The sequence below is a fragment of the Harpia harpyja genome, chromosome 2 (assembly GCF_026419915.1).
Source record: "Harpia harpyja isolate bHarHar1 chromosome 2, bHarHar1 primary haplotype, whole genome shotgun sequence".
Taxonomy (NCBI): Eukaryota; Metazoa; Chordata; class Aves; order Accipitriformes; family Accipitridae; genus Harpia; species Harpia harpyja.
The window spans coordinates 36,061,959-36,077,254 of NC_068941.1; the positions used below are offsets into that span (position 1 = coordinate 36,061,959).

Below are 15,296 nucleotides of genomic sequence, written 5' to 3' on the forward strand. Positions count from 1 at the left end.
TTGGTCTTTGTACAGACAGAGGAATGACCTGTGTTTAACTGGAGCTGGTCAGGAGAAACTTTGATGGAAGTGTTTATTAGGTTGTTAGAAACCGTGGCCTCATGAAAACACAGATTCACGAGATTGCTTCAGTGTTACCAAAAGTTTGCTTTGTAGAGAGTTGCAAAAAATCTCAACACGGTCAAATGTCCTATATTGGCATTTTCAGAGGTAAATATCTGTGTTGGATTTTTAAGAATATTTTGTTATATAATTACACTGCCATTATAATTATGCTTGCATGTTGCTGCAAGCATTACAATGAAAGCATAACAGCATATCAGTCTAATTAAAAAAAATGAAATGCAAGACTTGGATGCGAGGTGTGTGTGTCCTGATTTTGGCTGGAATAAAGTTAATTTTCTTCCTAGTAGCCGGTATAGTGCTGTGTTTTGGATTTAGGATGAGAATAATGTTGATAACACACTGATGTTTTAGTTGTTGCTAAGCAGTGTTTATACTAAGTCAAGGACTTCTCAGCTTCTCGTACCGCCCTGCCAGCAGAAGCTGGGAGTTCACAAGAAGTTGGGAGGGGACACAGCCAGGACAACTGACCCAAACGAGCCAAAGGGGTATTCCATACCATGTGACGTCATGCCCAGTATATAAACTGGGGGGAGTTGGCTGGGGAACACTGCAGCTCAGGGATTGGCTGGGCACTGGTCAGCAGGTGGTGAGCCATTGTATTGTGCATACTTGTTTTGTATATTCTTCCCTCCCCGTCCCCCTTCCTTTTCAGTCCTATTAAACTGTCTTTATCTCAAGCCACGAGTTTTACTTTTTTTTTTCTGATTCTGTACCCCATCCCCCAGTGGGATGGGGGAGTGAGCAAGCGGCTGTGTGGTACTTAATTGCCGGCTGGGGTTAAACCACGACAGTGTGTTAAGGTTGATGTTTCAAAACCCTGTCCCAAATCAGCAGCCGAATTAGCCGACTGTCCTAAGCTGGGCCACAGCTGGGCCTGTTGCGATGGGCAAGCCATCACGAGCAGATTTAAGGTTCTTCCTCCTCAACGCATCCTCATGCCGAGAGGCGAGTACCACAGCCCGGCACAGGGGAACCATGGCTGCACACCCTGTCTACCTGTAAACCACCGTCCTGCGACTTCAGCCGGTGGCAGCTGGCATGCCTGGGTGGGGGGGGAGCGGTGGTTTGCCTCCCCACAGCAGCCAATCCCATCTCCTTGGGGAATGCAGGGAACACCAAGTGACTTCCCGCTGCGATTCACACAGGCTGATAAAGGTGCCTGTTACCTTTCAGCAGTGAATAGCAGGAGCGAGGAGCCCTGAATGCTAATGGACTAGCTTTGCAGTGTGATTGGGTTTTTTTCTGCCAAACACAGGAAAACCCAGTCGTGGTCATATTTTGGATGCTCCTCTTAAGAATCTGCTCTATAAAAAACCTCCAATGTTGCTACTAATAGCAACAGTACGAGGGCAGGGATTGAATGAACATTCTCTAGCTTAAAAAGCTCAAAAAATCTGTCTTAGCTACTATCTTAAGTTTATTCTAAAATTGCAGGTTTTTAAATGCCAGTTTCCAGGGACAAGGCAGTGCTCTGTTTTTGTGACAGTTTGTGAATGGTTTCCATCTATAACATTTAAGAGTGGTTCAGATGCCTCTCGATAGCAATGAGAAAGAGTGTGGAAAAATAAACCTAGGCTTTATTATTGCTTAAGAAGAGTAAGGTGGAATTATAGCAAGAAGCCAATAAGAAAACTGGCTTGTACCTGATTGTGGGATACCAGGCTGGTGGAGAGAAACAGCTATCTCCACAATCAAAACATGAGAGTAGGTTATCGCGTACTGGGCAGTACTGTGAATCCACTTTAACATAAAAATAATATTTAAACTTTAGAATCAGTTACCTTCAGGGGGGAAAGCCAAAGCCCACACACATTCTCCAGGCTGATTAAAGCAATAATTTTAAACCCCACCTTTTTCTTTTCTGCAGCTTCCTGATCCCTCCTTTTAGACTTTCTAGTTACATCTTTGACAAGATGCAGTTAATTGGTCAGGCAGCATAAGTATTGTCTTTGATAATGTGCAGAAATCTATTGGTGAAAATAAATACATTTGTTCTTCCAGTCACCAGAAATTAGTGAAGCAATACTTGTTTAATTATAAAACATATGTGTGCTTTGTTAGTTTCCATCTGTCTGCTCGCTGATTTGCAATTAAATGACCAGAAGAAAAAGATACGTCCTGTGGCAATTCAGGGGAAATGATTCATCTCTAATGTTTCTGTGTTGTGGATGTCTATGGATCAGCCTGTGTGAGAGGGAGGGAGTGGGGAAGAGGGGGAGGTAGGGATAGAAGGGAATGAGGAATGCTGAAAAGCCTCTTGCTTCAGTTCAAACATGTTTTGTTGCCATGAAACCAAATGTGGACTCTCATTAACTTATTGTAACTCATCTTTCTCTTTGGGAAAAACTGGGGAGCAAAATGGAACAAGGAAGAAATACCTAACGAGGAAAGAAAATGGGATTGCAGAAAAAGGAGGCTGGTGTGGTCAGAGTGAAAAGGACACCACAGAAAAAAGGAAGGATGGGAAAGTGATAAAAATTAAATTTAATTTGTGTATTTGGAGGTGGAAATTGAATTGTTATAGTATGTCACAGATTTTCCCTTTGCTAGAAAAATGCCAGGCCTTATTTAGTGTTCCTTTCTTTCATCATTGAACCAGTTCATTTCTATTAGCTCTCAGGGATTGCTGCAGTGGTGAGTCAGGCCTGTTACTCTTTTGAAAATGAGACATCCAGAAAGGCAAGAGTATTTTTAAATTAATATGAAGAGAAAAAAAAAAAATTGGTGAACATATGGTCTCTTCATAAATAGTTCAAGAGATTCACAAAATCTTTTGCTGTGTAAGGTATTCCCATCACTGATAAAGACGTACAGTCTACCTCCATATAGCTATGTGGACGGGTATCATATTAGCTTCTCCCCGTCTCCTTCATGTGTTACTATTCTTCCTTCTCTTTCTGCAAAGCAGTGGCTGGAAGGAGAGCCTTTCATGCCCCTTGTAATTCTGGACACAGCCTGCACAGGCACGTCTTTGGTACCAGAAGGTAGCTGTCTGACATTTCATCTTCGTGAAGACTGGCAGGGAGAAGATAGCCAGCCTTCCCCAGTATTTTTAGTTTGATGTTCTGTGGTGTTTTATTGATCATCAGCAATGTCCATCACTGTGTATAACGATAACTGCTTCAGAGGCAGAAAGGGGGAGAATGAATAAGGCCTTCAGGACTGTCAGCTTGCTGCTGGTGGATCTGTCAGTCATTGGTGCCCCCCCACCCCTTTGCCACTGGGAGCTGCTTGGATGTTCTTCCACACTGATGGCAGGTGGGGAGGTGGGTGGGAAGAGGGTTATTCTCCGCTGAATTGGTGCTTTCTGATGTGGAAGACTTCCTCTGCACAAAGGGGCAGAGGGGTTTTAAAGGGAGATTTGTGAAGAGGGAGGGAGAGACAGAGGGAAGTCTGTGTGTTAGGTGTTTTCAGTGTTGCCTCTTGTGCGTTGGATTCTTGTCCTCCTTCTCTGGACTTCTTGCATCGACTTTCTTCATTACCAGCAGCACCAGAGAGGGGCAGAGGTTCCTTATGTTAATAGCGCGAGTCTGTGTTGGCCCAAAATGTCACCATCTCACAGCTGCTGAGCCCCATGTCCCAGCTCCGGGTTCCTCTCTGTAGTAAGGACTGCACAGACCAGTGTACTAAAGATGAAGTAAATAAAGCACAGCTTGGCGCCTTCATTATCAGCCTTAGCAAGAGAGTCAGAGTATGTACAAAGCAGCATAGACTGGACTTGCATTTAGTCTTTTGCCCTTAGAGCAGATTTCAAATTGCTCATCTGAAACGAAAGGCGCTATTTCCTATTTGTACCAGCCTCAGCCAATATGTGCATGCACTTGATTAAACAGTGCGATAAGTCACTATTGAAAAGTGTGACCTTGAAGCCTCCAAAAGTTTCTATTATTTCTTTTTACGGTTTTGCAGGCAACTCTCCCAAGCGCTAACATAATGCTTTATTGCTAATATTGCTGGTGATGATAACAAAGGACCGTTCCCAGTCATGTGAATGTGCACATCCCTGTTGCATCACATAGAGGGAAGAGAGCTCAGGATGTAAAGAATACTTTCTTCTGGTCTGACAAAAGCAGTAAATTTAAGACTCAGTCTAGGAATGCTCCTAAGATAACATTTTATTTGAAAAGTACGCTCCTTTTGAAATTTTCAAAAAGTGCTTGTAAATCTTTGCCAGATGAATTTTGGTTGTTTCATTTGTCCTTTTCGTCTCTTCTCTACAGATGATGATTTTTTTCACGAGCTTCCAGAAACTTTTCCATCTGATCCTCCAGAGCCATTGCCCCACTTCCTTATCGAACCCGAAGAGGCTTACATTGTGAAGAACAAGCCTGTGAATCTGTACTGCAAAGCAAGCCCAGCCACGCAGATCTATTTTAAGTGCAACAGTGAATGGGTTCATCAGAAGGACCATGTGGTGGACGAGAGAGTAGATGAAACCTCTGGTGAGTTTGCATTATGTCATGGAAGGATGAGAATTAAAATGCATTAATATCAAGCCCACTGTTGTAATCTACCAGCTATGTCATATGGCAGCTGCTTTATTCTTGATATAGCTGTGAATTCTGTATCTGGCATTACTGAATATTAGCTGTCATAGTACAGAGGTGGTGTCTGTATCCAGATCAGTTAGTAAAGCATGCTTGTAGAGCACCATGCCCGAGTTTGAAAAAAAACCCAAACAGGAGAACCATGCACAAACAAAAGGGAATTGCTTTCTCAGCCAGGTCTACCCTCCATTCACTTCCCCAGTGTCACAAATTCCCAGTGGCTGCACTGTATCGTAGTCACAGACCAAGAGTCTTGTTCTCGCCAAAGTGCCAAAGACCATTTGGGTTGTTCCTAGAATGATGTTTTCTTTGGGAGATTTGTGAAAAAAAGGAGAAATTTACTCAGCTTCCAGCAAGAAAGAAGGAGAAAACACACCTGGGCATAGTTTAGAGCAGTGTATTGATCCAGAGCAAGCACCTGGCTGTTATTCCATTACACTTTTCTGCCTGCTTCATAGAGCCTGTATGAAGGAGAACTACAGTAGGTTAGCAAGGAAAAGAAATAAAAAAAAAAAAATGGAAGCCAAGAGCCTCATCCTTCCTCAGTCAATACCAGAAATCCCACTGACATTCATGGAAAAATAATAGGACCTTTACAGTCCTCCCCCCCCCCCCCAAAAAAAAAGGTTTAAAAACTTGAGTAATAAACGAACGTAAATCAAAGATATGATTGTTCCTGTTTGGGAAGACTGGTAATCAATAGAGTTTGAGTCACATGCAAGGAGAAGCAGGACTTACTGTTGTTTTGATGGCTCTGAGAAATAACTGGATACCTAGCAAGAAGGTACCTTTCATCTGGGAATTACACCACCACTTGGTCTAATTACTTAGAAAAATAACTCCACCAGATGTCTTGGAAGTCTCTTGTGAACTGGGTTTTATTTGTTTCAGCTCATTTATTTGCACAGAGATCAAAAGCATAAGCTTTTAAAGGTGCTGTGGTGCTCTCAGCTTGAGAAAGAGAAGGTGGGTGTAGGAAGAAAGGCTGTAGAAAAAAAAATCTGTATTAAACTTTGGTCCAGTATATTTGTTTGTAAGAATTGGCTTTTCCAACAAGTTGACTGCAGCAGAAAAACTAAAAAAAGAAATTCTTGTTACTTAATACATCTTCAATTTTTTTCATCCATGGGAGTCCACTGGAATGAAGAAGGACAAGCAGGAGGGGAGCTATCACTGTGTTAATTTTTTAAGCTTTTATTAACATCAGCATTCAGAAATGTGGAAATGCTGATGCGGTGTCTGCAGTTTTCACTACAGGTGAAAAACTCATTCTTTTTTCTTAAAAATCTAATTGTAGAGGAACTTCATGATACTGTAAAGCAAATTGCATTCGACAAATGTAGAAGGCCAGTCTTGAAAAGAGATGCATCTGAATATATTGGAGGACAAATGGTTTGCATAATAAACGGCAGCAATTCTATGCAAACGAAACCCATATCCACTTAGAGATTAACATTATCTACTGGACTTTGGTGGGGAGGAGAGTGTCAAAAGCTACGCACATCAGATTATTACCACAAGAGTCACAAACCCAGCCACACTAATAGCTTGTTGAAATGAAACTGTCATCAGAACCTAAATTTGTCAGTCAACCGGGTTGTTGCCGAAAGGTTGGATAACGCATGTCACAGTTGGAGTGTTTGTGCACCTTCCTGTAAGTAGACTGAGAACCTAGGGCTCACAGCACATAGTATGGAAAAGGATAAACAATGTATTTCAGGTAGTGGTAAAATAATATCTTTTTCAAAGCCCTGGAAGCTTGGGAAAATATATCCACTGCAGATGGAGCTGGAGAAAAAGTTGCAGGAGATGGTGACTGTGAGGATTCATTCTCACAGTCTGAAGAAGGAGGTATGAGATCATCGGCTTGGCAGCTTGCACCAGTCAGGCTGGCAAAGCCCTTTGACTCTACCACTTTTGAGGCCATTTGGGTTTCTTTTCTTATTTTTGGCTAGCTAGTGCGGTAGTTGTAACCTAGGGCGCAGCAGTAGTGACCGAGCTGCTCAGAGGGTGGTATCAGGATGGCAGCCCGAGCCTATGCTGCTGCTGGCTTCAGGCTTGCGCTTAGAGGCTGGAGAAATTGTCCACAAACCAGGCTAGGTCTAGCCTTTATGTGGGCTCAAAGGGATCTTGGTTACACAGTGTTTCTGCTGGGTCAGTCGTGTAATCCCAGCAACTAAAACTGGGTGCATTCTTCTTTCCTTATATTTTACTGTTCTTAAGGTCTGTTCTGCCTAAATACTAAGAAGAGCACCATGCTGAGGCCGTCTTCTGCTGCCATTTTTGAACCAGGCTTTCTCTTTCAGTTCCTTAGGTAGAAAAGCAAAGCAAAGAAAATCAAGACAAACAGACAATAAAATATATGAGAGGAAAAAAGTAAAGGTCACCTGTGCTTTCTTTTCTAAAGGATGGGTAATCAGGAAGAAAGAGGACTAAAATACAGGTGTGATGCTAGCAGTACATCATCTTGGGATTGTAAATGATGCATGAAAGAGAGAAATAGGTTTTGATTTGCAAAAGATTATGTGTTCATGGACTTTGAGCCTGTGCCCAGGAATGAATTCTATGTAGAGATGATTAACTCTTCTTACAAGGCAAATTTGTTTCTGTCATTGATAAAACCAGAGACAACAGCACAGCAATAGCAATGGCACAAGAGATGGAATGAGAGTTCAGTCCAGCTCTCATTGAAGAGAGCTGCTAGATAGGAATGCTGAATATATTACGAAGGTTAATTTTATAGAAAGGAAAATAAATATTTATATGTTTTTCCTCAGTGGATATATATTTTTTCTTTGTAACAGAGAGAAGGTACAAAATAAGAGTTATATGCACTTTGCACTGTGCGATATTTTTAAACAGTAGGTAAAGCATTGCTGTAAAAAACATGCATAGAGACTCTGTGGGAGTTGTTGCCTTCTGGTTGGAGAGGATGAGAACAGTAATACTGACAGGGTGTTCTAGTACCGCTTTATTTAATTAAATTAGCCTGAAGACAGAGCCTTGCAAAAAAAAATTCCAATGATCGAGTCTGAGAAGCCAGAAGCTTTACATAGAAGATCATTACATTCTGGTTTTTAATCCTTAGACTCACTGGAATTTTTCTTCTTTATGGAAAAAGCTAAGCATTTTCATAAAGAAGTCAAATGGGTGCTTTGAAAATCTTTAGTGTACATCTTTGACTCTTTCATTTCCCATGTACATGAAATACAAGGCAGGGCATGGTCTTTTTTATGTTTTTACTGGAATATTTCCCCATTAATGTGGAAAAATAGATGTAGAGAATAAGAACATGGGTTTTAAAAAACAAAGATGAAAGTTGTTTTGAGGGAACACATTTGATTTTATGGCTGACTGTCATAAAAGATAACAGCAATGAAAGTAAAAGGAACCCTGCAGAACTGATGCTTTTGGGGGCAAGAAAATTCCATTGTCACAGGGCAGGAAGCTCAATAGCATCAATAATTGTTAGAGCAATTTGTGCACCTTTTCCAAATTACTGTACCTCTGAAAATGACTATGGCAAAAGATTTTATTTTGCATGTGTGTTTTTTATGGAGAAATATTTTCAGACACACACACACACCCCGGTTCTGCAGTGGTGGGAGAGTTGCGGATGTATAGAAAATCAGTGTCCTGCACCCCTTTAATTTGTCCAGAGGGATTAAATGCTGATAAATCAAACCCCACATCCCAGTGATGTACAACAGAGAAAATTCAGGACTACAGGGACCTTGTTTTTGTCTTTTCAATTTGGATATGCATTGTAATAGTTTCTCCATGACTATTAAGGTGAAATGATCTATAAAACCCCTCTTGCCCTCTGCAATGCCAGTGACATGTTCTTTTCTCTCCTTCAGGCAAGGAGAAAACAACATTTGGGACTCTTCTAAGTGCTAATTAAATAGACATATTGGGCAATTCAGCCAGCATTATTGTTTGCCTACACTTTCTGTCTTTCTTTTGCTGGGATGCATAGGGAGAGGAGGGCTCAGGGAGTTTGCTGATGACCTCCTCCATGTTCCCAAATAGCAGCAAGACGGAATAAGGACTCTTGAGCCTGGCCCGAGGCCCCCACTAATGCAAAATGAACAGGCTTATCCGTGCAATCTCAGAGGAAAAGCATGCTGAGGGAGGCTCTGTCAAGAAGCAGGTGAAGTCGCCAATCCTTTTCCCCTGTCCTGCCTTCAGAAGCAGGCTCTCAGAAGACCTAATGTCCCCCAGGAGCATCCCTGGTGCCACCCAGCCTGCAGCAAGGAGGATAGGTGGCTCTGAGGACTTTCCCTTCAGCTGCCCCTTCAACTCTCTGCTTCCTCACAAATCAACGAAAATTATAGTTAGAATCTGGCTCAGAATAAGGTTTTTGTCTGATTAAGAGGGTTTATTGAACTGCACTGAGGTGGATGAATATGCTCTTCTTTTCAGACAGAAATCTTAGACTTCTTTGTTTCAGTTTCTTTACAGAGCTGCTGCTGTGATTCCCGTGCTTACCACCCACCATCACCTTTTCCCATTAATAAAGTATTTTTGGATGACTTGCAGATTTGATGAAAGGAGACTGAGCTTTTGACGTAAGGTCAGCATTGATCTGGCAAACAGGAGGTTGTTACCTTAAGCAATGGGTTTGGCTGCCTGTTGAGGGAGTAGGTACCCAGCTAGCTAAATCTTTAATAGATCACCCGCTCAACAGAAAGATCAAAGATTGACGTCTGCCCTTTTGCCTTTAAAACAGCTTTTACAAGATGCTGCAGCCAAGACAGCAGTGGGGCAACCTCCATAGTGACTGTCCCTGCTCTTCTGGCACCATGTATAGAGGCAGGAAAATCACTTCCAGCACACAATGCTCTGTCACTTTATCTTCCTCTTTGTGTGTACATCTCATGAAAGCTGTGTATTTTGGTGTTTGTGACACCACATTTTAGAAGGTTGCATTGCCCTAACAGCAAAAGTCACATCAACTTGTTTGGATGTTTAAGCTGGGACTTTTGATTGTATATCAAAGATCATCATACATCCTCTCATTTTGAGAAGTTGTGCTCATTTGTCTTAGTATTTTTTATAAATAAGAAAAGCTATTGTATCTAAGTATAGCACTTCTTTGAATACCAGTGTTGAGAACTTAATTTGGGAGCCTAAATACAAAATTCATGTGCCCCCTACCCCCATGTAAGCACAGCTCAGGGAGAGGAATGTCGAAGGGCAATGTTTTCCTCGTTTTCTCTGACCCACAGATCTTCCTTTCCTTACTGCTGTTTTCCCTCTCTGCACGTCTTCCTTCCTTAATCCCTTTTTGCTTCTTGACCTGCTGCAGCCTCCTAATTCTCTGTATTATTTTTCAAGAGTCCAAAAGATAAGGAAAAAAGCTATTTTTCTGAACAAATGTGGCCAGTATCCCTATTAACTTCACTAAGGAGATGACAAGTGATGCTAAATGCTCCAGTTATACTTAGCCTGCAATATTTTGACTCTCTGGGGTAGAATACCTTGGGGTTATGTTAGTAAGGGTAGCCACATATCATAAATAAGGATTGTTTTCATTCCACTGTTGTCACAAGTCGTTTTATTTTCCATTTATCATTGGATCAAATCCATTACAAACTTCAAGCACCCCAATTCAAAATAATTATTTCTCAGCAACATATTGACAATTTTTAGCTCTGTTCCTTCAATACTCTGCCCTAATCCAACTCATTTCAAGGAAATTTAAAAATGTGTCTGTGTGTCTCTTCCCAAATGCTTCTATTAATAGTTTTGAGGTGTGGGTTAGAATTGATAGATACTACAGTCCATTTTCTTTAATAATTCGAAGTCTGTCTTCTCTTTGGAAGGATGCTGTAAGTGAAATGTTTATATGTATGGTCTGAAAGCCTGCAGCTGGTGCAGAAAGGAGCAGACAACTCTATTTCTCCAAAGAACTGGAATTCTCTGGGGGAATACAGGCTGTTTACTTATATAAAAGTATATGAACAAGCCCACACTTTTTTCCTATTTGACATTTAGGTTGCAGCCATTTTTGATGTCACTCGGGCCATCTTCTTTCTGCCTATCACTGCCTGTGGCCTAGTGGGCAGCTCTCTTGGAGAAGAGGAGCCTCGTGCCCATCACCATTGCAAGAGAAGTTCTGTCTTCTCACAGTTTGTGTCTTCAAAATCAGCTGCTGGGAACGTGGTCCCCAGCACGCCCAGATCAAGGGAATACCCGACAACAAAGCTGCCACAGATTTTTTTTGCAAGCAGGCAGTTTCCACTTTTATCTTAAGTAATTAGTATATTTTGATAGAAAAAAAAAGACATTTTGGAAGCTTCAGAAGAAACACACTCACAGAGAGGCAGAGAATCACCATTTTCTAGGATATAAATTCAAAACGGTGGTTATTTTTGTTGAAGTGAGGGGAGAAATCACTAAGGTCAGTCCTGACCTAAAGAAGGGAAATAATCTTTTTATATACAGAGTAAGAACATGGGGCCAGATATTTGCTTCTGGAGGGAAATCTGCTTATAGGCAATACAAAACTACTCCCCAAACCCAGGGAGATTATCTTTTTGTATAGAAGCCTGCAAAAGACTTTGGGAGTTTTGAGTTTAGACTCTACTGAGTACAGTATTCACTTACAATACATGTATTAACATGTCATTGATTTCTTATCTAATCAAACTGTTGTATGTGGGGGGTTTGTCCCTGTAAGTCCTTGTGGAAGGCTGCTTCTAGCTCTTAGACCTAGACGTGGTCACAGCCATTGACACTCTTTTGCTAATGCTTTCCTTCCCGGCAGCTCTTTGCCCTGCGGGGGTGCGTGCCCACCCACCTTTACAGACAGCAGCCGTGGACCTCGTGAACCCCCTGCCTTCATGCTGCTAAGCTGACTGAGGAGGGCTCTTCCAGCCTCGGCACTTGTTCTATCCTTCAGGGTATTCAGGGATGCTAACAGTGGGGCCCAGAGGGAGCTACTCTTCCTGCAAGTTAATCCTGCTCATGCTCTTCCTCCAAATAATGATGGGCCCATGGGAAGGGTCATTTGCCTTTTCCAAATTTTCCGTGGATTCACCACGTATCTCTGTGCAAATCACTCAACATCTCTGTTATTTACCTCTGCAAAGTGCTTTGGGACCAAAAGATAAAAGCTTTAGGCTATTTGTTCATTTCTTATTGCAGCATTAACTTCCTATCTGCAGCTGTTCACCTAATTGTCCTGAAGGTTTCCTGTGGGCTTCTAGAAAAACAAATCTGAGACAGGAAATAAAGTTATTTAAAATAATAAGAAGAGGATGCTTAGTGCATTCATCTGAAGCATTTGAGGATACCCCTCTGAATATTTCCAGCCTACACCTTATCTTCCTCCAAGTTTTTCCTTCATTAAACCCTTTGTTACACACTCGTAATCCCATTAATGCCCCAAAAGACATCTTCAGACATCAGTCCACCCACCACAGCTTCAGACTAGCCATGGCTTTGCACAGCAACGCTTCCTTTTTCCATCCGTGTCCCCTGGCTCCTTTGAAGCTGAATGCCCTTTGAGTGGCATCTGGAGCCCCCGTGGTGAGGGTGGTCTGGTGCCTGAAAGGCTAATAAATGTCAGCTTGGTTTGGAAGCGAGTCCCAAAGGTTAGTCTCTGTCCTGCGTCCGCTGGCCTAAATGGATAACAACTGTTTTTTGGATACAGGAATGGCACAAAAGAAGAGCAGAGCCAAGGACTTGTGTGCTGTCAAACAAAAGTGCTGCAGTCAGTAGCACCCTGGCAGTGCAAGGGCAGGGATATTTGCATCCTATAAATGTAGTTTTTTCAGTTCATTAAATATGAGAATGAGTAGGACTAATAGGTCTGTAGTTTGTTTACAAAAATCCCTGAAAATATTCAGGGAAATGGAAGGTCAAAATTATACTTTATGAAGTATATATGTCAATGAAAACAAGTTATAGTCTGATGCAGTCACTGGAAATGTGGTCTAACGCTGTTTAGAGACATTCGGGTCTTGATGACTGTGCAAGACATTTAAGTGGTGTTGTCTGGAGTCCCTTGATGTCTGTATAAGCTTGTATCTCAGTTACCTGGGTAGTATCTTCTACTTTTTCCTCTATTAGCTCATTAGACAGTGAAATCATTCTCTGCAGAAGAATTCCTATTGCTTAAAACTACATTGGAGAAATCCTTTTTAAAAAAAAAAAAAAAGCCATTTGTATGGAACAACCATTGCACATAGATCAGATTTAGTGAGGCTTTTTTCACTATGAGGGTAGGGTATCAAATCATTGCTAATATGTAAGGGAAAGAGAGGTGGCTGTCACATGCAGATCTGACCCATACAGGATCTAATTTTGTGCTGCCATTGCAAGTTCACCGCCTGTATTCATTTTGTCATTCCCATGCATTCCTGATTCGTACATAAATGAGCAGCATGATGTGGTAGGTACCAGCAGGACTGCCATTCACCTGCAAGGTTATGTACAGCTCTTTCTCATCAGGTTTTGATGGGATGCCTTTCACAATTCCTCATAACTTCTCATCCCTCTTCATATTTTGATTGTGAGAGCAGAAAGGGAGTCTTTTGTCAGCCTCTTCTGTGTCTCTTCTTCGCCCTGAATACTGATCTTTAGGCCCTCACAGCCTCTTCTATTATTTGCTCCCAGATTTTGATTTTAGAGAGAATCTCGGTTGGTTGATTGCTGCTTTTGGCTTCCCAGTGACTTGTATAATGATGTGCTGATGCTGCACCTGGGTCGGTTGCCATGCCCTCCTCTGAAGAGGAGTAAGGATTGCCAGGCCTGAAGAATAACGATGCCTAGAAGTGGATCAGGCTTGCTTTGGGGTTTAGTTTTAATCCTTTTATTCTTCAACTAAGGTGGAAACCAGTATTGGATTCAGTCAGAGTGGGTACCCTGAAAAAAAAAAAAAACAAGAGGCAGCCAGAATTATAGGGATACTATTGACGGCATTTACTTACATAATGAAAAAGGTCTTTTTTCATGTCAAAGTCTCATGGATCTGCAGAGCAACTTGCTCACATCCCTGGTGCCTCACTGTAGCTGACGGGGATCATGAGCTGTGCTGTATCCAGAAACACGTACACACCAAATGACTTCTGTGACCACCAGGCTGCCTTTTCGCACGCCTTCTTGTGATGATTCTTTTATTTGCTACAAACTAAGAAAAATCTCCTGGCATTCAGGAGCTGGTGTTTTGACTGCTGCCCTGGCACAACCCTGAAAACACGCTGGATGGGAGAGCAGACAGTAAATTCCCAGAGCTTCATCTCTGTCTGGAGAAAGTCACTTCACTTGACAGCGCACTGGACAAAGCTGTTTTGAAAGCAGCTGCTTGCCTTTCTCTTTTTTTCTTTTTAATATTTTTTCAAGATACCCAAGTCGGCTGTGAAATGCCATCCCTAGCATGCAGAACAACAACGGCAAAATACGGTGGGGCTTTTTTTACACTTCTCCCCCAACCTGCTGTTCCTGCACATCGCGGACTAAAAAATAGGAAAACAACTGCTGAGGAAGGCTCCCGAGTGACCCCTTGTGTCACGTTGCGACTGTCCTTGTTCCCACAATAGCTGCACCAGCCACTGAACTGTGTCGTCACGTCAAGTTCACAGAAATAAGGCATTTTCACATTGTCTCTGCTTCTCAAAACCATGCAGAGTGGGTGTGGTACATAAGTACGTGTGCAGATACATATTTTATATTTATACATGCACATGTATATGTCACTATGTCAATAACATAAACAACTTGGTGTATATTTTTATATAAAAATTTACACACAAACCCATTTACTGTTCACTTCTCTGCCCCCCCTCACTATGCAAAGGGAATGTAAACACACTGTTCAAAATTCAGATGCTCTCAGTTGGCTTCCCAGATGTTTGAAGTTCAATAGATTTTTTTTTTTTCATAATTTCCTTGGCTTCTTCTAGTGAAGTGCTAAACAACCATTATTGCTTTTTGCCTGCACATTGAGATTCATCTGTAGGCTCTGAACAGCCTCAAAAGTGCTTCAATTTTGCATGAGCACTAAGCTGGGGACTGGGAAGCATTACCCACTGCTGAAGGCCCAGATCATTAGAAAGAGCATGTAAATCCTCTGAACCAGAAATAAAAAGTGCACAGATTTTCTTTGTGAAGTCTCAACTGCAGCTTTAAGTAAAACATGAACCATTGGCACGTTTTTTTCCTGGCCCTTGAAAAAAAAACCAGCATCTTTTCTCAGCTGCACGTGCGTCGACCAAAAGAAGGGAAGATTGGGCTTTGACCCAAAAGCTGGAGCTGTTAAGAGCTCATACTTATGCTTTCCTATGTGGACGACCTCTCTTCTTCCTGCTCCCTGTAAGTAGCACCAGCCTGGCAGGGAATTGCTTGGGTACTGCCACTCAGGCAGGGTTGCTTAGTGTCGGGATGGCTTGGGTCAAGATGCTTTGACTCGCATGTTTCTGTTCCTAGACCTCAGCCTATGTGAATTCAGAAATGATGATGCCCATGGTTGAATGTAAATATATGCTTGTAGTGAGGTTTTCTTTGGAGTCCTGCTACACCGGAGCATGATTATTACTTTTGTACGAGGAAAAAGGAAAAAAGAAAGTGGCAACAATAGGCACATGTTGTTATATGTTGAAGAGAACAACACATTTT

At 41.9% G+C, this 15,296-nt stretch overlaps 1 protein-coding gene across 2 annotated transcripts in view; it reads left to right on the plus strand.

The window, feature by feature from the left end:
- The window catches only part of UNC5C (unc-5 netrin receptor C), a 270,802-nt gene that overhangs the window by 164,506 nt on the left and 91,000 nt on the right, over positions 1–15,296 (plus strand). For both annotated transcript variants that reach the window (XM_052776063.1, XM_052776053.1), the window contains exon 2: positions 4,347–4,568. In XM_052776063.1, the coding sequence (XP_052632023.1) occupies positions 4,347–4,568 (222 nt within the window). The remainder of the gene's footprint in view (positions 1–4,346; positions 4,569–15,296) is intronic.